This window comes from Lingula anatina, chromosome 4 (assembly GCF_051362555.1).
Source record: "Lingula anatina isolate TDL-2025a chromosome 4, LinAna3.0, whole genome shotgun sequence".
In the NCBI taxonomy this organism is placed as follows: Eukaryota; Metazoa; Brachiopoda; class Lingulata; order Lingulida; family Lingulidae; genus Lingula; species Lingula anatina.
The window spans coordinates 2938218-2960406 of record NC_141770.1 but is presented as its reverse complement, the minus strand read 5'-3'; the positions used below and the strand labels follow the sequence as shown (position 1 = coordinate 2960406).

Below are 22189 nucleotides of genomic sequence, written 5' to 3'. Positions count from 1 at the left end.
TCAGGTTTCTTCACAGTAATTTTGGGTATAGATGTTCTAACATGAACCTTGGAAGAAGTATTTTTTAAAACTTGTATATATCCAACCCAAAAGTTTACAACGGCGTTCGCATATCAAGTTTGTTTGTAATTTCAATTCGTTACCAAATTTGCACGGTCCCGGACAATTAGAAACCCAGGTTAAGATATTGCATGTCATCAAAAAATAATCACATTTCTGCTAGCAGTTCATTTTGCCCTGGCTCAGTCTAAACTTGGTTATTTTATTAAATCCGTTTCAAAGTAATAAACCTATTTTTAAAATGGTAAACAAGTGGAATATTTTCAAATCATTTACAGTGATTTTCAGATTCATTAACAGCTAAAAGTGACGCCCAAGCGGACTCTCTGTCAAGTAAACCACTCGAGACATACAAAGATTCCGCACTGCGTTTGTTGCAAAAATGAGGATAAAGACGCACGTCACAACTACGAATGACTAAATTCACTTTTATCTGCATAATACTTTCCTTCAATTGTGATAAAGACTAGCCAATCGGATAACACTGGTTTGTTTTTCCTATGACAGAGATGCTTTGCAATTATTCAACATAATAAATGTCAGCAAAATTGATTAACACATGCAATTATGTGGCCATGGTTAAGGGTCAAGGATTCAAAATCGTTCAACCTAGGCAAAATGACACCTTATGTCAATCATTTCCTTAAAGCCCAAAAATTTTACCCATAGTTGTTTTAGCCATAAAACAAAACAAAACACAACAAAATAAATCGGTGTTTAATAAAACCATTTATCGATCATTATGACAACCGGACGTGGTGACAACTGCAAGACACTGTTTTCTTGGACACCTGATTTTCCATCTTATCATTTCTTGATGAAATTAATTCCCTGCAAATAACCTGCAAAGCACATGCTGGTACTTCACATGTGGTCTATGACAATCAATCTGCTGTACAGAAAACAAGTGGTAAAACTACGCGTTAGAAAACACAGATTGCTATTGATTATGGCAAAATATTCAGTTAATTATCTTCTTGTAGGTGATATTACCGCCCTTAGGGAACCTGTCTTAGTACATGTACATCTTTGAGCAACTGCAGAATCGAGCAATGAACTAAACCCGTTGATTGTATATATGACAATGACACATGCAAATTGACAATAGCATTGCCACGGATAATAAATTTAAGATTCTGAATAAGTTATGGCACTGAAAAGGAATTCAAAAACCAAAATGTAAAAGCTTTTTCAAATTATTTTAACTTGTTAATCAAAATTGAATGAAAATATAAAAATGATATACATATATTGGGGAAATTGTACCAAATTTGTCATAATAGTAAACACAGCATTAAGTTACCGATAATCATCAATTTATTACATACATGAAATGTTTTAACTGCTGAATTTATGTGCATGGACATTTTATCATATTCAGCATCATAGTGTTAACCCGACAGTGACCAAAAGTAGTCATTTTCATAAGAAGTCAACATCATGTTTTCATTGATAATATCAATATCAACCTCATTGTCCAGTCTTCTGATGCTAGTTGTAACATTGGGAAGAGATGTCAAGATATTTAACTTAGTATATCCATTTTACTTTACACATGTACACAATACCTTATTAGGCCAGAAAATTAATATACAAGTTTGGTGAAAAAGGAAGATTAGATGTTTTCTATTTTTAAGTTTAACATTTTGAAAAATGCTCGCCTAAAGTTGGAATTCATCCAACCGTATATTAACGGATTAATTGCTTAACTTAACGGTGCTAATCCAATGGCTATATTTCGAATGTTTTCATTTCATTTGCTGTGTTGCTTTGTCAACAATTAAATAAAGTATCATTTCTTTGAGCTTAGTCAACAATTCTCCCTGTTTCTTGTTATTTCAAAAAGAACTGTTGTAAATTTTATGCATATTATATTTACAGAAAATTAATAAATTAAGAAAGAGGAATGAAACTTAGCAGAAAACACATCGACTTGTATATTTAAAAAGTAAAAGTTACAACCAAACCAAAATACATTTTTTAAAATCCCGTAACAATTTACATAAAATACTAGTAGTATAATCGAAACATGTGCGTAGTAGCTGGTGAAAGAACTAATAAATAATAATAGTAACAAATAAAGTAACATGTTTTTTTAAATATTGATATCGTAAATAAGCTTATTATTACATGTAGCCTCACTTAATGCAAATCATATGTACTGAGAAAAAAGACACTAGTCTTATCAGAAGGTTTCTTGATCTATAATAGCAAGTTTTTAGGTCTATTTGAGATCTTTTTTAAAATGTTAAAATTAAAATTAAAAATAAAATTAAAATGTTAAGCCGGCGGCAAGCAACTTACATAGGGATAAAAAACAGAGACCTCCTCCAAATTACCATTAATAGCCACATTGTATGTATTATTTATTTTATGCACAAGCTAAGTATTGACATCTAATACGCAATAAAGGCTACCACGGCTCTTGGCTATTTTATTTGAATTAAAATTAATTTTTTCACAGGCCAAAATTGATCTTCTAGCTCTTGCATACCCAATGCATACCCAATGCATATCATGCGTATTTCTACAGCATGTTTTAGTTTACTGTAGGTTTATTTCCCATTATTAGTCATAGTTTTTTATTGCAAATGCAGATACCTAAAAATAAGGAAACCCCAAGCAATGCTTTTCTTTTATATTTTTGCCTTGGAAATATGTCCTCAAATCTATATTAAGATGGCTAGCTGCATTACAATTACACGAAAACGATACTATTCATGCACAATAAATTTTAACATTGAATTTTGCCGCTGTTGGTTGTGTAAATCGGACCAAAATTGAACATAGAACCCAATTCCGTAATATAATGTATATAACAATAAAGTATCGTCGTTAATATATTATTCTCTCTTGTTATCGCATATTATTTTCATTGTGAAACAGATATTCATAATGAAATAAATAAATATAATTTAATAAAAAATAAATAAAAGATGAGAAGAAAAAAATATTTCTCGAGATAATGATAGTCTATGTTTTTAAAGGATTCTGGTCGCGTAAAAATCCATTTCTCAATCTATTCACTAGAGATACCTTTTAATCTATCATTACCATTTAAAAAGTATAAAAACAATCTATTAGTAGAAAAAATTGTTTTAGTTAACCTCACCTCAATATGCAAAAATGAAGCAACAGATCTGGGTCACTTGGCAAAAAGAAGATAAAGGTCTTTGAGACTCAGCTGAGCTGCAAGCTAAATACAGACAGAGAAGTTTAGGAAAGTTTTGTTGAACATTTTTCATTATGCCCCAGTGCTTTGAGGTGGGATTCACAAAAAAAGCAGTAAAGGATCTGGCATTCGTTGACAATCTTCTTTCTTTGTCTGTGACGGTCTTCCATGACTTTCTTACTTATGGTCGCCTCAAGTGGTTTAGATCATATCAAAAACTGACAGTTTTTCAAATTAACTGTCATCAATTGACAAGCTTACTAATTTGTGATGATGTTTAAAATGCATGGTAGTTGACCAAGAGCTCCTTAACAATAAACTTCCCAAGCCAGGTTATAACAGGTAACTTAACCTGTCAGATTCTTGGTGCACTATAATATTTTTTCAATATATCCCTTTTATTTTATGGGGTAATGTAATTGACGTTTAATATCGGTATTTAAACAAGGGAGTTCAAACACGGTCGCGAACATTAATGAAAGTGAATGCTCTCAGGGTATCTTGAAGTATGCGGGGGGGGGGGGGGGGGGGGGGGAGATAACCCTTTTGGAAAGACCAGGCATCTACCTGTTCTTATACTACAGTTAGTTGTAAATAAACGTTATTATGAATTATTATTGTCATTATTTATGGATTTGGTAAGGGAGGTAGGAATAGCCATTATTTGAATATCGATCCACTTCAATGACTTTTAAAGAAACATGGACCAAAACCTTCATGTTTCATTTTGAATATTGCAAATCTTCATATTCGTGTAAACGAATTTAAATCATCTTCTGACAGACAATATTTACAACAAAATAGCGTGCAATATTTTTACTTGACAACATCTTCATGCTCAGCCATTGTTTAGATGGATTTAATAAGTCCATTTTTCCGCTAAATGTGAAGCGTGATGCATGACAACTGTAAGACAGTTTTACACTGCTTAATTGGACACCTGTTACCCATGTTATCATTTCATGATGAAATTAATTCCCTGAAAATAATCCAACAATCACATGCTGGTACTTCACATGTGATCTATGAAAATCAATCTGTCGTGTTGAAAACAAGTGGTAAAACTACACATTAGAGAGCACAGCTTGTACTTGTTTATGGCAAAATATGAAGTTAATTATATTCTAAAAGGTGATAGTACCCCACTAGGGGTACCTGTTTTCGTAGAATGTCGCGCAACAGCTGAGCCAAACGATGAACTCAGCTATTCAACCGCATATATGACAATGACGCATGCATATTGACAATATGATGCTAAATTTAAGTATCTGAACAAGTTATGGCATTGAAAAGGAAATGAAAAGTAGCATTGTAAAGCTTCTTCAAATTATTTTGACGTGTTCATCAAATTTGAATTAGACTATAAAAATGAAATACATATTTTGGGAAAATTGTACAAAATTTGTCCAAAAATTATAGTTAACATAAAAACCACAACATTAAGTTACACATTGACATCAGTTTATTACAGATCATATAAATAACATGACATTGGTACCTGTAAATGGTTACCAATGTGCACGTCCACTGTACTGGGTAACAACAATGGGACCTGGCCATCAAAATTTCAACATGGCGCCGATCTTGTGAGCACGCTTTCCGCGAGAAAATGGGTCGTTTTTCGCTTTATATATAAATATTATCAGGGAAGAGTACACTGAATCGGATATAGCTCATTTAATTATTCCCATTTAACATTCATGTTACAGGGATATTACGTCGTCAATGGAAATTGCCACCAAATCTGTAGAAATGTAAAGAAATTTTTCTGGTCTTAAAGCTGGTAACAGCTGTTTATTATGGTTTAAAGGCAATAATGTGATTTCCCTGGCACATACATATTATCTGTGTACATACTGCATTCTATCATATCACAAAAAGAACGGGAATGTTGAATTTATTAGCGTGAACTTCCTGTCATATCCAGCTTCTTAGGGACGCCTAGTAGTGATTTTCATAAGAAATCAGCATCATGTTTCCATTGATAATATCAATATCAATCTGCTTATCTATTCTTCTGATGATATTTTAATATCTTATTTTTTTAAAAAGAAGAGATGTCATAATATTGAACTGAGTATACCATTGTGAATTTCACTTTACAGCTGTACACAATACCTTATACCTTAGGCAAGATAATTTATACATATGTTTGGAGAGATAGAAACATTAGGTGTTTTCAATTTTTAAATTTAACATTTTGAAAAATGCTCGCCTAAAATTGGAATTCATCAAACCGTATATGAATGGATTAATTGCTGAACTTAAGGATGCTAATTCAATGGCAATGTTTCGAAGAACAGCAAAGGTCAAACTTCCCTTCTCAAAGTACTTTTCGCTCCAGAATATTATCGGGTAAGGACAATACAGAGCAAAGAAGCTACCGAGAATAACTGCAGTCATTTTTGCAAGCTTTGCCTCTGTGTCGCTGGTCGGTAATTTGATTTTCATCCTTTTTGACTTGTTAGAGCGGATATGAGACGTGGAAGGATCGCCCTCAGACGCAGCTGCTGTCAATGACCCCAAACCACTGGGACCAGGCACCCCGCTTTCGCCTCCCACACTGGGTCCCTGGACGACACTTGAAACTGTATTTATTCCTCCGGGACGGCTAGTCGCGTTCGGAGAAGCTGGTGGGTCAGAAACTGACGGAAACATTGGCGACACTCTGTTCCTAGCTGATTGGTATTTTGGTTTAACAGTTAGAAGCCTTTGCGATAAAGCATGCTGAAAAGCATTGCAATACTGCCCAACTTTTTGGTTTTTCTCCTTGACTTTTCTAAATATTGCGATGTAAAATCCTAAAGCAACCAACAGACAAATAGGAATGTGTGGTATCACAATGAAGCGTAGAAAGCCTGACATAGAGGTGTCCGCCCTGCATTCCACGCCTGGAGTCCAGTTATTCCAGCCCATGAAGGGTATAGAATTGAAAGAGACTATATACAAGTAGCACATGAAAGTGATCAAATAAAATCTCTTTTTTGGTAAAACTCTGTGATAGTGAATATACTGGCATATCTTCATGTATCTTTCAAAAGAAATCAGAGACTGTATGAGCATTGAAAGTCCAAGGCATGTACTCATTGCTGCTATTTTTCCAAGGCAGAAGTACTTGTTGAGGGCCAAATGATGCAATGCTGGAAAGATGTCGACGAGATACCCTAGGACTATATTGTAAGGCATGCTGATCAGACCGGTCAAAACGTCAACCAGTGCTAAGCTTACAATGGCTATGTTAGTGTTCGACCGAAGCCACTTGAACTTCCAAAAAGCAAAAATGACAAAACAATTAGACGTTACCGATACCAGCGATATCAAGGCTTCCACTGTGATAAAGACGATGCAGCTCATGCGTTGACAGGGGAGAGCGGTCTCGTTTGATCCGTTCACTGGAACAAAGTCAGCCTCCAAAGTTTCATTTAACATGACGATGGTGTTGGTCATACGTACTCTTCTCTTTAAATCTGCAAGTGCCCTGTCTGCGTTCACCGTTCTGTGTTGATGTTGCCTAACTTTGCGAGCGAAAACAATGCTGAATGTTCGCACGTGACCACGTGTATCTTCACGTGTGATCAATGTCATTTGAGCACACTTATTATGTAGATTTGAGTGGTATCTGACACCTGATTGCTTTCAATACCTGTGATTTGCACGTTGCTGGGTATTTCATTTGTGACTCTGATAACGACGATTCAGAAGTGATATAAAAACGATTAAGAAGTGATGAAAGTAATATAAAAACATGATATTTTTTAACAGAATACAAAGTAGGTCTTCCTGATGTAATTCGCCTTCGTTTTCCCTTATTTACTTTAAGCTTTGGATTTATTACAAAGCCTAAATGTCATGCTTAGGTGCACTGTGGTATTATATATATATATATATATATATATATATATATATATATATATATATATATATATATATATAACACATTGTGCCAAGATCGTTTGTACACTCTTTACGAAAATGATTGACTATTCCGAAGGAGTACTGCATTTACGATTTCAATTTGTTTAAACTAAGAGAAAAATATGTAACTTACAACCAGCTCATGAGTGTTTTATTACGTGTATAATCCCATGTTCTATCTTCAAGTTACAGTATATTTAGGGATTTTTATTCATTGGGCTACCCCCTAGTGATTAATGATAAATCTGTTGACTTAATATTGATTTATAGAGAAAAGCAAATGTCATTTTCAAGAAAACAGGGATTAAAGGAGAAAAGCGGAGTCACCAAATGTCAGTGCTGTACCAGTACTGTGGCTGCCGCAAACCGGGATGACGTCATCTATGGTTAAGGCTCAAGAGCTCAACAACTTTCAACCTACACAAAATGACACCTCATGGCAATCATTTCATTAAAGCACAATAATTTTACACATAGTTGTTTTACCCACAATAAACCGGTGTTTAATAAAACCATTTATCGATCATTATGACAACCGGACGTGGTGACAACTACAAGACACTGTTTTCTTGGACACCTGTTTTTTCATCTTATCACTTATTGATGTAATTATTTCCCTGCAAATTACCCGAGAAGCACATGCTGGTACTTCACAGGTGTTCTATGACAATCAATCTGCCGTGCAGATATCAAGTGATAAGACTACACGTTAGAGAACACAGATCGGTCCTGTTCTCAGCAAAATATTCTGTTATAAAATTATCTTGTCGAACGTAATATTACCGCACTGGAGTATATTTGTTGATGTATATATTTAAATTGCTTGTATTCCATAATATACATGTATTTTATACTTTTATTCCATTGTATATTTCATATTAAATTTTTTTTATTCGTGTTTAAGTTTATTTACTATTTTTATGTTGACGTCACAAAAGAACAAATCTAACTCCTAGTTTATTACGACGTAAACGGCATAAAAGCCAGGCATCACGTTTGACAGAATGCAAGAAAAATACTTTAAAGTCCTATAAAAAATAATCACTTACACCGTGTATTCTCTCACTTTATCCCTTTTTAACTACGCTTTATTACAAAACCTCAAAATCGTGTCTTCAAATATTTTGCTGCGTTTTTACCGATATCTTTATTCTGGTTTGAGGAATGTGGTGATAGGGAAGTGTAGATTTGAGAATGCCCTGTGGTTTGAAAGGCCTGAGCTTCAAACCCGATGCGTGGCATCTTCTCTGTATTATCACATCCATTTTGAGATTTAAAAATGAAGAAGCTGGCACGTATGGCATCTTGTCGGCGACATTGTAAGATTCATGAGGATTTTCAGTAACTTCACGTGTTATCTTTCTAGTTCGTAATACTTAACAATGCGTTAATTGTGTAAAGTCTAAAGAGGTCGTTTTGTTTGTTAATTTGATAAATAAGAAGTTAGGTCCTAAGGATCGTTTGTCTTGCTTTGAGATTAAAGAGTGGGATTCCCGACAGATCGTCAGAATGAACCTGAGCAAGCAAAGAGTGAGAATTAAATGATTGAAACTTGTTATTTTTCTCTGCTTTGGGTTTTCTAATAGCGATTTTAGGATAAAGATTTTTCAGCATGTACCAAGGAAGTACAGTAGTAGCCCCCCCCCCCCCCCCCCCCATTTTAAAACAACGTAGCTTGTTTGTAATTTTAATTCGTTACCAAATTTGCACGGTTCTGAATAATCCGAAACTCAGGTTAAGATATTACGTATCATTAAAGATAATCACATAGGCCTACATGCTAAAAGTTTTTTTTTCTAGCTAGTATTAACCCACCCTCGATTTCTGAAAAAAAAAAAACATATCAGTGGTCCCCTCTTGAAATTAGAATTTTGACTAGCTGAATAATAGTTCTAAACCGTACCAAATGGCACCGTTCGCTCTCTAAAATACCAAAACTTTTCGGGGCAACGAACCCCATGGGGGTTCGGCTTCGCATCCGCGCCTCCTTCAAATAATCCTGGATCCGTCCCTGCACATTGAGTAAAGGCGGCGATTTTAAAAAGTTCGTTTAATGGTATTGAGCCGATTTGTTACAATGGTGAAACGAGTGAAACATTCGAAAATCATTCCCTATGATTTCAGTTACATAAACAGATAAAATTGACATCTGAGCGGGCTCTCCGTCAAGTTAGCCACACAAAGCAGGTAGTGAAGATTCTCGCAACTCCTGTTGCGCTCAAAGGATTATATGGTCTATATGAATAAGGCGAATTGCGTTAGTTGAGAAAATACACCATGCACTTCACACCTAGCACAATGGAGTTTATCAGATAACGTATTGTTAGCATACAATGCAGACTTTAACTTGATGAATCTGGGATTGTCTGTGTTTAGATTTATGTTTGTAAGCCTAAAAGTCTATCTAAGTCGATTTTTGGTTAAAAATTTCAATAGGTCTGGAGAAAAGTCGTTGCACTAATTTTGCCATTCACAGCATATATGCTAATAGATGCTGATCGCTAAATATGTTCAGCATTCGTCGTGTTTAAGACGCACCGGCCGTTGCAAATAAAACAGTAAGCAATAAATGATTGAATAATAAATAGGGTGAGGTAAATAAATAAATAAATAAATAAATAAATAAATAATGGCTAAGTTTACCTGTCAAGTTTCACAGAGGAAAATGTCATGTCCTTAATGATCTTAATGAATATTGATAGGAACAAATGCATTCCCTGCTTTCTCCCCGAATTCAATGATTTATTTCAGTGTAAGACCTTTCGAATGTTAAAAGATTGGACACTGATATCGATCATGATCTTTTTCCTTGCTAAACCATTGACTATAAGCCTTTTTATTTATTTTTACTGATTTTTCAAAATCCCAGATGATCCATAATATTTCTGTATAGTGGTTTATCCGGTTGATAGAAAAAAAGTTTGTCAAAATCAATATCTCACAAATTAGACGCCTTTATATACAGTATAGCTACATGTAGGGCCTACTCACATTAGTACGCACTACGGTACATAAATTGTTCGGATTATTAGACACGTAAAAGTTGATAAATTGTGACCAATTCACCGTTTATAGATTGTCATACTATACAATTGTTGCCCTATGTATATTTCTATTTGTCCTCTTGCTAGGCTGCGAAGTACACCTAAGTATTGATCGCTATTGAAATATGTAACGCATGTGTACATTTATTGTAGCAACCCTTGGCAACGAGCACGCACTGTAAATTACAAGTGCACACATTTTGATGACGTATGCACAAGTCGCGCAGAAAACAACATTTTAGTGGTCAATTTCATGCGGCTGGTCCGCGTGAAGGTTTTTTTGTAAAGGACTATTTTATCATTTGAAGGGGTTTTAATAACCATGTCTGAAGCTGAATCGTAAGTAATGTTCATGGTGCATCTATTTAGGTTGAAATTTTGGACATTTTTGAAGCGTTTATGTGATATTTTTTGTTTGATCTTTGCAGGGTTCGGGTGGCAGTGAGGGTCCGTCCTTTTAATCAAAGGTATGAATTCAGATTGCCTTTCTTGCACCATATCATTACTAGTTCACAACAGTTAATTGAAATGCAGTAGTGCAGTAGCGAGATATATTAGTGGCCGCATAATCTGTAGGTTGTCATATTTTTTTGTTTTCGATCGACCTTCTTTGACATGATTAATTATACCAAGGAGTTATAACTCCTTGATTATACAAACCACGATAACATAGCCACGAAAAACATGCATTTATAAGGGAAGTTAAATGGTGGTAATACAGCGCACAGATAGAAACTGGTTATAGTTAACGAGAACTTGAAAATTTGTCTTTGGAACATTATGATTATTATTATTATAAAGATTTGATTAGAACCTCCCACGAGTTTTGCTTCAGTTGCAGACCTAGAAAGAAAATGTCTCAACTTTAAAACATAATTCAGCCCCCCCCTCCCCCCTCCCCTCCCCCCCCCCCCCCCCCCCCAGTAAAACATACTAGTACATAGGATTGTGTAATACTTGACCAACTGACAGTTGTTATTTCACACAGTAAAAGAATAACATTAAACCAAATGAATGTGTACACTCATGAATTTTTTTCCTTCATTTTCCACAATTTGCAAAAATGACATTTTTAAAATGAATAAATGTTCCATCCTTTCAATTAAATGACAGGACACGCCTTAGGTTCTGCAGGCAGAAAAACCTATAAATAAAATCCATTCCTGTTTCATATGAATTATAATTACAGCTGTAGATGGTGATATTGTTCAATTATTATGTAGGGAGAAGGACCATGGAGCCAAATTAATTATTGACATGCAAGGACAGCTTACAACAATTAAAAACCCAGAGACACCTAGTGGTATGAGTCTCTCTCTCTCTCTCTCTCTCTCTCTCTCTCTCTCTCTCTCTCTCTCTCTCTCTCTCTCTCTCTCTCTCTCTCTCTCTCTCTCTCTCTCTCTTCAAGACACTGTGTATTTTATCGTTTCACATTGAATTTTTGTTGTAGTATCATTATTTACCTTGTTCATTAAAAAAAATTACTTTGTTAATTAAAAATACAAATAACAGTATATTTTAAAGGTTTGTGTATGTTTGCTTTTGTGATTAATGCATTTTTGTGTAAGTAAACAAAGCTCTGCCTACAATCATAAAATAGATGCACTGCAGAATTTCTTGTCATTGCCTACTTTTCATTAATACTTCTCTATTTCATCTATTTTTCAGAGGAACCAAAAAAGGTAAGTGTGTGGTAAAGATAGATTCAGTGCCAGTAAATATTAAATTAATAATGCAACATCCTATTTTGTAATGTGCAAGAATAAAACAAACTAAGTGAAAAGTCCACCAAATTACCTTGATCAAATTTGCTGAGATAACTACAATATATCAAGTAGTAAAAGTCAATATTAAACAAACGAGCTAAACAAAAAAGAAGGAAATAAAGAAAAATTAAGTCAAGTCAAATGTTTGCGTTGTTAGAGGGATGAATGATTAAGGAAGCATGACCAGGGAGGTTTGATGTTTCAGTGGGAAGAACCAGCGTTTGCAATTAACAATGTCTAATGCATTGAAACTCCAGACAGACAGAGTGTATGGCTTCTCATCACTTCATGTAAATGTATGATGTATTTGTTCATAACCACTGCACACTATCCAACCTTTTTGCGCTACGGTATCTTCTGCCCTATTGTTGAATTAAATCAATGTTGAGGTTTAGACTGGGTTCCCATGTCTAGATCGGTCTAACTCCCTGGGAAGTCTCACTAAATTTCTATCAACTGAATGGGCTTAAATGTCTGTCATGCCTACCGAATCAGCACCGGGAATTACCCCCTAACAGCTTTACTAGGTGTAACAGACATTTAAGCCAGTTAGTTTGATAGCCATTAAGCGAACCTCCATAGGGGAGATAGATCGATCCAAATATCTGTGGGAACAGTCCCTTATTTTCAGTTAGCCCTGATATGATTGACTCTGTGTTATTTAAATAGGAAATAAAATAGCTGCGTAATGAAAGGCAGCCAGTCATAATTATATGTCTGTGACATTAGCTACAGTCTGTAGGTAATTGATTAGTAGAATGATGAATGAATGAATGAATGAATGAATGAATGAATAGGATCTGCACTGATGCAGGCGATGCTAGAAAGCTGAGCCAAATGACAGACAGCAAGGTTTGTTGGCAGACTTTCAATCCCTGGCCTTATAAACGCATTTTGATTTTAATCTGAAAAGCATTTATAAACACAACCCGCAGATCTTTTAACACTAACTCCCATATTAACCACCAGACCCATGATTTAAGCAGCTCACCATACAATTATTTTTAGCACCTATAAAGCGATTCATAGATGTGAGGGTTTAACATGCAGTCTTCAGAAGATGCATAACAGTTGTTGCCTGTTGGACAGGTGGCATGGGGAAAATAAAGCAAATCTGTCAGTTAAAAACTGATTTTGGAAAACAAAATTCAAGATTGGTGTTTTTCAGTTGGATTCATCCAGTTGCATCACTTTTTATATTAGATATCAAGTAGAGACATTTGTTTTAGTAAATTGTAACTAGACAAAAGAAATGTTATCTCAGTCATTGTAAAAAGTGGTGCTTAGTTTTCCAGTAATATTATATTTTCATACTTGATATGATTTTTTTTTCTTTTCCATGATTTGTTGCGTACTTCCAGTTTTCCTTTGACTTTTCTTACTGGTAAGTTTGATATGCAGAGAAAAGATAATAAATTATCTTTGTAATGAGGCCATTTCTCTTTTATATGAATTACATGTACTAGAACATAATTTACATCCTGACTATCTTAAATATATTGTCTTAAATATTTCACTTTGAAGCTTCAACTCACAAGAAGCAGCCTGATGCTATTTGGAATGAGTTATTTGAAATAAATCAAATGTATCTTTGTCGACTGGTGAAAAATTATCAAAAATGCATTGGCTGATATTGGAAATATCAGTAAATTAAGCACACTTGTTAAAAACACATAAGTCATGCAGATGTGACATAAATAAAAAAAATGATACATTACAAGTCTCACAGTTGATCAGTCAAGTATGGATCTACAGGGCTTTTGAATCAATGATTTAAATATTAATTATATTTGATATGTGACTCTTCTTTAGGTCTCATGATGGATTTACTGAGAGAGCTGACGGGGTGCTGGAGCCAACAGCTGGTTCTAAATACGCTAGCCAGCCCATTGTTTTCAAGGATTTGGGCCAGGGGGTACTGGACAATGCCTTTGAAGGTAAAGTTTTTTGTACAATTCGAGGTGGGGTGCTGGACAGTGTATTTGAAGGTAAAGAGCTATGCATAACTTGAGGGGAAAAGTGGTGGTTAAGCAGGCCTGTAGCAAGCAATTTCAAAATGGGGGTTCTTTTCCCGAAAAAAAGTAGACCCTTTACAGTGAAACCTTTGTATACCAAGATCAAATTTTAGTCAGAAAAGACCTTTCCTGACAAAAAGGGCAGTTCTTTCGAACCCCCAAACCCCCCTGGCTACGGACCTGGTATGCTAGGCTACTAGAAAGCATGTTTTTGGTAACCACATTCTGCACAGTGCATTTAAAGGTTACAGATTTGTGCGTGCTCTGGGGAGAGGGGGGGGGGAGGTAGGTACAGGATGTCATTCTGGCACAGTATGTGGTTTTAATACTAGTAAATATGTCCACTCTTAGTGAATTAAAAGCAACATGAAAACAAGATGGGTTTGTTATTGATGGTCTCTTGTGCAGTGATGGTTAATACTGTGATCATTATTTAATGAAATGGGTGACTTGTCACACATGGTTTAATCAGTCTTTTTCAAAATGGTTTATTTTTAGATAATAAACATTAAAACCATTAAAAGTGTAAAATATACAGGTATTTTTAAAAATATATGTAACATATTGCAGTTGTATTCACGATGCTGTCTGGTGTAAGATAAGTCTGTCCTGAAGTCAGCAAGGTATTCTGACCTTCATTGATATATGTCTGAGTTTTATGACAGCCGTGGGCTCTCACGTCATGAATTCTTGGAGTGGGATCAAAACACATACTAGTACACTGTATTTGTAATAAAAAAAATGACATGGCGCAGTAGTATGTCATAGTAAAACTGAGGTGACAGAGTTGCCAGCCATAAAACAGTAATAATGCTGGTCTAATGATCTTAATCATCTGTTGGTTCCCTTCATGGAAAGTTTAATTGATGAGTACTTGAAATTTTACTCTTTGCTTAAAAGTAAATCTTTCCTCTTTGCTTTTCCTGCATTGCTATGCAGTTCTTTTAATTGAAGTACTATTAAATCTAGTTATTTACCAGCTGGTAACTTTTCAGTGTATGTACTTTCACAGTGAGGATTTGAGGACTGCATTACTGCTTCTTACCGAACACAGACAGGTCATACAGGGAGATAACTGGGGTATTGGGGGTGGGGGGGGGGGGGGGGGGGGGGACATGCCTAACCAGCACCCACACCCCCTTTATGTCTACTGATTTTGAATGTTAGCTTCATGCCTTGTGTTAAATGTCCATAAAGATATTTTCTGTGCCTGTGCCTATGGAATATGTTTTCATAGTATTGCCAGAGCAAACGTGTCTAGACATCCTGAAAAGGAAGTCAAGAAAGGTGAAATCCTTAGCATGGGTTTACGTGAAAATGTGTTTGCATACAACTCCAGCAAATTATGGCTTAGGTGTGGTGGGTGACATTTATGTAGCAGACTTCTTAAGAACCCTTCAAAACTGCAGTTTTATTAGGGCCATTTATGTACTCAGGGGGAATAAATCTTGCTTAGCAACACTGTAAACATTGTCACAGCGCTCTGTTGGAGAGCTCAGAGACAGTGTACTCGTATTTTTGTTTAATTAAGGGGAGCTTATTGGCAGAGGTTAGCCCACAAGTGGTGACCTCTGTTGTCATTTAAAGATGAATGGTTTATTGTTACTCAATAAGTTATGTGTTCATCCCATTGAACATGATTTGTAAGACTTTTGTGAACGGTGGAGTGCACTCGTACTAAGATCCTGATACTATAACCTAAAGAAAGGTGCACTTGGCTAAAACATTCTTAAAGGGTGCAAAATTACTACAAATCTCCCTTAAAATTTAGGGTAGAACACCAATTTCATATTAAGAATGAATATTTCTCTTATTCACCTATCGCTTATGATAACAAAGCCATATTGTTTATTTGGCGCGTGTAGTAAGGTGTTCTAGAATGTCTGTTCGTGGACACGTAGCTGATTGTGACCTGTTTTGAGCAGTCTTTTTCACACAATGTATTATTTCAATGACTGGTGCTAGCATTTTTTCTTTTCAATGACACTGATGTCATTGGTTGTTCTTAGTTGTTCTTAGTTTGATTTTTGTTAGATCAAACAAAGGCAAAACATCACAGATGCTTATCAGCAACTTTCTTTTAGAACTACAAGTTAGGCCTTTCAATAATGTTTCCAAAGCCAGCATTATGGTTGTAAGAATGCTGAATTTTGTTCAAAAATAATATCAGTTTGCTTTCAGAAAATAAAAAGAAAAAAATATTTACAATTATGAAATCTACCTATTGAGTTTAACAAGTGTTTGTGTACATTCGTATCTTTACCTCTATCAAGGAGACGGTGTTTTTAATTAAGTTTTTCTTTGAGTGCTATTCTCCCCTTTTATGTAAGCAAAATAAAACATTTGTGAAAATGTCACACTGTCATCATTAGCCACTGTCCTTAAACAATATACACAGATAATATGATCTGTTTTAATCAGTTGTCTTCCAAAGTTACTGTAAACATACTATGTATTATTGACCCAATTAATTATTCATCATGTCATTCTTCTGAACACTGCTTTTATTATAATAATTGATTTCCACTTGCATGCATCTGAGATTGATTTAATCCAAATATAGATTCGAATTTTTTATCCATTATTTCTAGGTTACAACTGCTCTCTATTTGCCTATGGACAGACGGGCTCTGGGAAGTCCTACTCTATGGTGGGATATGGGAATAATAAGTAAGTCACGTACATATAAATTGTCAACAAATGTATGATTACATGTAATTTATGAAGGCAGAAGTCTAATGCATTGTTGTATATTGCACATGCATGCACATATGTGTATATGTGTATACACATGCACACACACACACACACACACACACACACACACACACACTTAAACGTTGTCAAGTAATTTTGACTATTTTTTTTTTCAAAAATACTTTTTATGATTGCTTTAGGTTATGCACAGGTAAAGAGGAAGTATTCAATTTGATTTTAATGAAAAAAATTATTTTTTCAGGGGTATTGTTCCAATGACATGTGACAAACTCTTCCAAGCAGTGAATAATAATAGTGATCCCAACAAGGTGAGAAAAGAATTGGTAGTACAATGAATCACTTTTTCAAAACCTTGAGTTTAGTAGAACTTTCCATTTTGGTGCGTCTTGTTTGATGTAATGTACTGCATAAAGTTAATATGATATCCATTGTTTTCCAAATTAAGATGTTATGATAAATCTTTCCTTGGTCTCATTTTCATGTAACATTGCTTCAAATGGAACAGTTACAGATATTCACTGATTTAGTTCAGTTGCCATTTTTAATTTTTTTTTTCTTTTTTTTTGCTGTGAATGAGAGGATTGAGAAAAAGGTTGAGGATGCTTTAAGTGCGACAAACTTGCCTCCTGCAGTGCTGCCATTTTGTTTGAGAAAGTCTGTGGTGGAAAAGCTATCACAGTCTGTGAAAGAACAGCTTTTACTCTCTATTGTGTATATTTTTAGAGGTTCGAGGTCTCCTTCTCTATGTTAGAGATTTACAATGAGCAGGTGAGAGATCTTTTGTCCAAAGACAAACCAAAAGGTGGCCTTCCAGTCAGGCAGAACCCCAAGATGGGCTTTTTCTACGTCCAGGGATTAAAGAGAGCTCCAGTAGGCAGTTATGAGGATATTGAAGCACAGATTGATAAAGGTGATAATGATTTTTATGGTGTTTAGTTATTAATGATGCATAACCCTTAAAATGAAAACTCCAAACAGGAATTATTCATGAAAATCAACCAGAGAAGGCATCCTGACTCACCTTGACTGGTGTAACAGCCTACTTTTTGGTATTCTGGAGTGCCATGCATTAAAAAAAAAACTATGGTCCATTTAAAATGCTTAAATATTTTACAAAGCAAATAGACAACAGAGGCTCATGGTAGGCAATTTTATTAGCATAACGTGAAGTTCTAAGAAACATTTCAATGATATACATTACAGAAGTAGAAGTGCTTCACTCCTGTCAAAAACTTGTTACAGTCACTAGTGTAAAAAAAATTATATTGCTAAGAATATGACTTTTTGCCAGCAGCAAAATTATCAGAGTATTGCTTTATGCTCCTGAAACATGCTCTATTAAACATAAAATCTCACTTCTCTGATCATTTTCTTCAGGCACTGCCAATAGAACTGTGGCCTCCATAAAACATAAAAACTCACTTCTCTGATCATTTCCTTCAGGCACTGCCAATAGAACCGTGGCCTCCATAAAACATAAAAACTCACTTCTCTGATCATTTTCTTCAGGCACTGCTAATAGAACTGTGGCCTCCATAAAACATAAAAACTCACTTCTCTGATCATTTCCATCAGGCACTGCCAATAGAACCATGGCCTCCATAAAACATAAAAATTCACTTCTCTGATCATTTCCATCAGGCACTGCCAATAAAACTGTGGCCTCCATAAAACATAAAAACTCACTTCTCTGATCATTTTCTTCAGGCACTGCTAATAGAACTGTGGCCTCCATAAAACATAAAAATTCACTTCTCTGATCATTTCCATCAGGCACTGCCAATAAAACTGTGGCCTCCATAAAACATAAAAACTCACTTCTCTGATCATTTCCATCAGGCACTGCCAATAGAACTGTGGCCTCCATAAAACATAAAATCTCACTTCTCTGATCATTTCCTTCAGGCACTGCCAATAGAACTGTGGCCTCCATAAAACATAAAAACTCACTTCTCTGATCATTTCCTTCAGGCACTGCCAATAGAACTGTGGCCTCCATAAAACATAAAATCTCACTTCTCTGATCATTTCCTTCAGGCACTGCCAATAGAACTGTGACCTCCATAAAACATAAAATCTCACTTCTCTGATCATTTTCTTCAGGCACTGCCAATAGAACTGTGGCCTCCATAAAACATAAAAACTCACTTCTCTGATCATTTCCTTCAGGCACTGCCAATAGAACTGTGGCCTCCATAAAACATAAAATCTCACTTCTCTGATCATTTCCTTCAGGCACTGCCAATAGAACTGTGGCCTCCATAAAACATAAAATCTCACTTCTCTGATCATTTCCTTCAGGCACTGCCAATAGAACTGTGGCCTCCATAAAACATAAAATCTCACTTCTCTGATCATTTCCATCAGGCACTGCCAATAGAACTGTGGCCTCCATAAAACATAAAATCTCACTTCTCTGATCATTTCCATCAGGCACTGCCAATAGAACTGTGGCCTCCATAAAACATAAAATCTCACTTCTCTGATCATTTCCTTCAGGCACTGCCAATAGAACCGTGGCCTCCATAAAACATAAAATCTCACTTCTCTGATCATTTCCTTCAGGCACTGCCAATAGAACTGTGGCCTCCATAAAACATAAAATCTCACTTCTCTGATCATTTCCTTCAGGCACTGCCAATAGAACTGTGGCCTCCATAAAACATAAAAACTCACTTCTCTGATCATTTCCTTCAGGCACTGCCAATAGAACTGTGGCCTCCATAAAACATAAAATCTCACTTCTCTGATCATCTCATCAGGCACTGCCAATAGAACTGTGGCCTCCATAAAACATAAAAACTCACTTCTCTGATCATTTCCATCAGGCACTGCTAATAGAACTGTGGCCTCCACCAACATGAATGCCACCAGTAGCCGCGCCCACACCGTGGTCACCATCACCTTTGACCAGATCATCAAGGACCCCACTGGACAGGAGAAGAAGAAAAGCAGTGAGATGAACTTGGTGGATTTGGCAGGTAAGATGTGGGTTTTTTCACTGATGAGACTTTTCCGACTTTTGTCGTAATTCAGACTTTTTCAGGGTCATTTGGGCATTCTGGTGAATCGTGTACCCTGGACACCCCGGCCAATTTTCCTTCTTTTTCAGTGAGAACCGGTCTCATCCCTGCTTTTTATGAATCATGATTATGATGCTAAAGCCTGTCCTGAACTGCTTAAGTTTGGTGGGGCTAATTGTATTTCCTTATCTTGTAGTTTTACATGTACACAAAAAGCCATTTTCTTTTGTATTTTATTGAGCATTTTGCTTATGTGTTACATAGTACTTAAATTTCTTAAGATTGTAAATAAAACTTAGGCTTAGATTCAATTTATTTGGTTAAGAATCACTTTCTTGTTTGCAGGTATTTACATATATCTGTCTGTAGTTAGTTTTAGTTCATTTATGTTTGCTGTTTTTTTAGTCAAGTTTTAAACATGTTTACCTTTCAACAAACTTTCACTTTACTCAGGTTCTGAGCGAGCTGAAAGCACGGGGGCGACGGGAGACAGACTGAAAGAGGGCGCCAACATCAACAAGTCATTGTCTGCCCTTGGGAACGTCATTTCTGTAAGTTGTTATGATGTTACTTACAGAATGTGCAGCATGCATGTATAAATATAAACCTAGTTCATGGAATTGCTGCATACTTAAATTATAATTTATATTTATGACTATTTCTCAAAAGGTGCATTTGTGCTGTGCGTATTTGAAATTTCATAATAATATTTTTCAGAAATTGCCAAAAATTAAAGTATAGGAGCATTTTTATTTCTCACCTCTGTAGCATCATTTTTTTAACCAGTGAACCATTTTTCAATCCCATCCCTACAAATTGACTGTCCAAGATAAATGCTGATAATTTTTTTTTTCTTGGGATATGAAAAGATGAAAGACTTAAATTTCATAAATTCTGAAGTGAAAGAGATACAACAGAAAGGAACTCAAGTAATTAAAAGTGTGATTACTCTTGTTTGATTTAAATTTTCCTAAGAACTTTATCTTGATGCTTGTTTGACCTTAAATACTTAAACCACTTTTGTTTGAAAATGTGCTGGATAATTTTTCCTGGACATTAATGACCAATTATCCCTTTCGCCAGGCTCTGGCTGATTTGTCCATGGGGAAGAAGAAGGTGATGGTGCCTTACAGAGACTCTGTCCTCACCAAACTACTGCAGAACGCACTTGGAGGAAACAGGTGAGACAAGTGAAGATATGACCATATTGTTTTCAAATGCACCACAAATCGACTTCTTAGGGCCACCTGGCTCTAGGACTACATTACATTACACCTTGTCAAACAAAAGGTCTGAATCTAAATTTACTGGCTCAGAGATGAAATCTTTAGATGTAGGAAAATAACTTTACACAGCTGGGAAAATTACACTTGGTCTAGTTTAGTTGAATTGGACTAAGTCTTGTTATTTTGGCAAATTCCAAATATTTACAATAATTTTATCTTTACGTTAAAATAATTAACACAACTGCTAAAATTGCACTTTGCCTCATTTAGTCTGATTGGACTAAGTGTTATTAACTTCAGAAATTCCAGATATTTACAATAATTTTATCTTTTCAGTAAAACCATCATGATAGCTGCGCTGTCCCCTGCTGATATAAACTATGATGAGACGTTGAGTACACTGAGGTATGCTGACAGAGCGAAAAAGATCAAAAACAAGGCTGTCATCAATGAAAACCCCATGGACAAGTTGATCAGAGAGTTAAAGGTAACTAGAAACTATAAAAAATACTGAGGTTGTTTTTCTCTCATGATTGAGCTAATAAATAATGGATGGTGATAATTTTCTTTGATGAATTTATCATGTTAATTTTAAAGAACAGGAGTTGACAGTTATTTTGATCACTTCTTGAAGCTTATTATATGCAATTTTAAAAGCATATGGAGATGTATGATCACACTTTTTTAAATAAAGGTAACTCATTTCCAGAAAATCTTAATAGTATTTGTTTGCAAAATTTTAGGAAGAGAATGAGCGTCTGAAGAAACAGATGGAAGGTGGCGGTGGTCCCATAGCAGGTGGTGTTGGCATGACTGCGGAAGGTAAAATATTTCAGCTGCATTTGATTGGCTTAAATTAAAAACAACCAATCAAGTCATGGAATCAACAAGTTGAAATTTTGATAATGATTATATTGCTAAGCAATACACCAGCAAGTGAGTTGGTGAATATGATGAAATGTTGTTGATAAAAAATTGAATGCACAATTGATAAACTATTCTGCTTTAAAAACCAATTATTGATAATAACCTGAAAAAATGATTGACATTGTGAAATGATTTTGGAATAAAGGTTGTCCCAGACTGAAGCAAATAATAATAATTTTTTTTTTTTTTTGAAGTTTTATTGGTATTTTTTCTTTCATTACAGAAATTGAGAAATACAAAGAAGAAATCAGACTGGAGATGGAAGAAAATATGAAAAAGATGGGAGGCATGAGTTGGGATGAACAGGTAACTTAAATTCATCT

At 35.3% G+C, this 22189-nt stretch overlaps 1 protein-coding gene across 9 annotated transcripts in view; it reads left to right on the top strand.

Annotated features, from left to right (window-relative positions):
* The first annotated feature begins 10373 nt into the window (after positions 1 to 10373).
* Positions 10374 to 22189, top strand: part of LOC106166926 (kinesin-like protein KIF28) — a 32158-nt gene continuing 20342 nt past the window's right edge. For all 9 annotated transcript variants that reach the window (XM_087010961.1, XM_024074528.2, XM_024074526.2 and 6 more), the window contains exons 1-15: positions 10374 to 10530; positions 10620 to 10658; positions 11415 to 11494; positions 11860 to 11873; positions 13319 to 13341; positions 13770 to 13894; positions 16564 to 16642; positions 16932 to 16998; positions 17414 to 17600; positions 19519 to 19671; positions 20167 to 20264; positions 20797 to 20894; positions 21276 to 21426; positions 21683 to 21761; positions 22090 to 22172. In XM_087010961.1, the coding sequence (XP_086867087.1) occupies positions 10514 to 10530; positions 10620 to 10658; positions 11415 to 11494; positions 11860 to 11873; positions 13319 to 13341; positions 13770 to 13894; positions 16564 to 16642; positions 16932 to 16998; positions 17414 to 17600; positions 19519 to 19671; positions 20167 to 20264; positions 20797 to 20894; positions 21276 to 21426; positions 21683 to 21761; positions 22090 to 22172 (1293 nt within the window). In that variant the 5' untranslated portion in view covers positions 10374 to 10513. The remainder of the gene's footprint in view (positions 10531 to 10619; positions 10659 to 11414; positions 11495 to 11859; positions 11874 to 13318; positions 13342 to 13769; positions 13895 to 16563; positions 16643 to 16931; positions 16999 to 17413; positions 17601 to 19518; positions 19672 to 20166; positions 20265 to 20796; positions 20895 to 21275; positions 21427 to 21682; positions 21762 to 22089; positions 22173 to 22189) is intronic.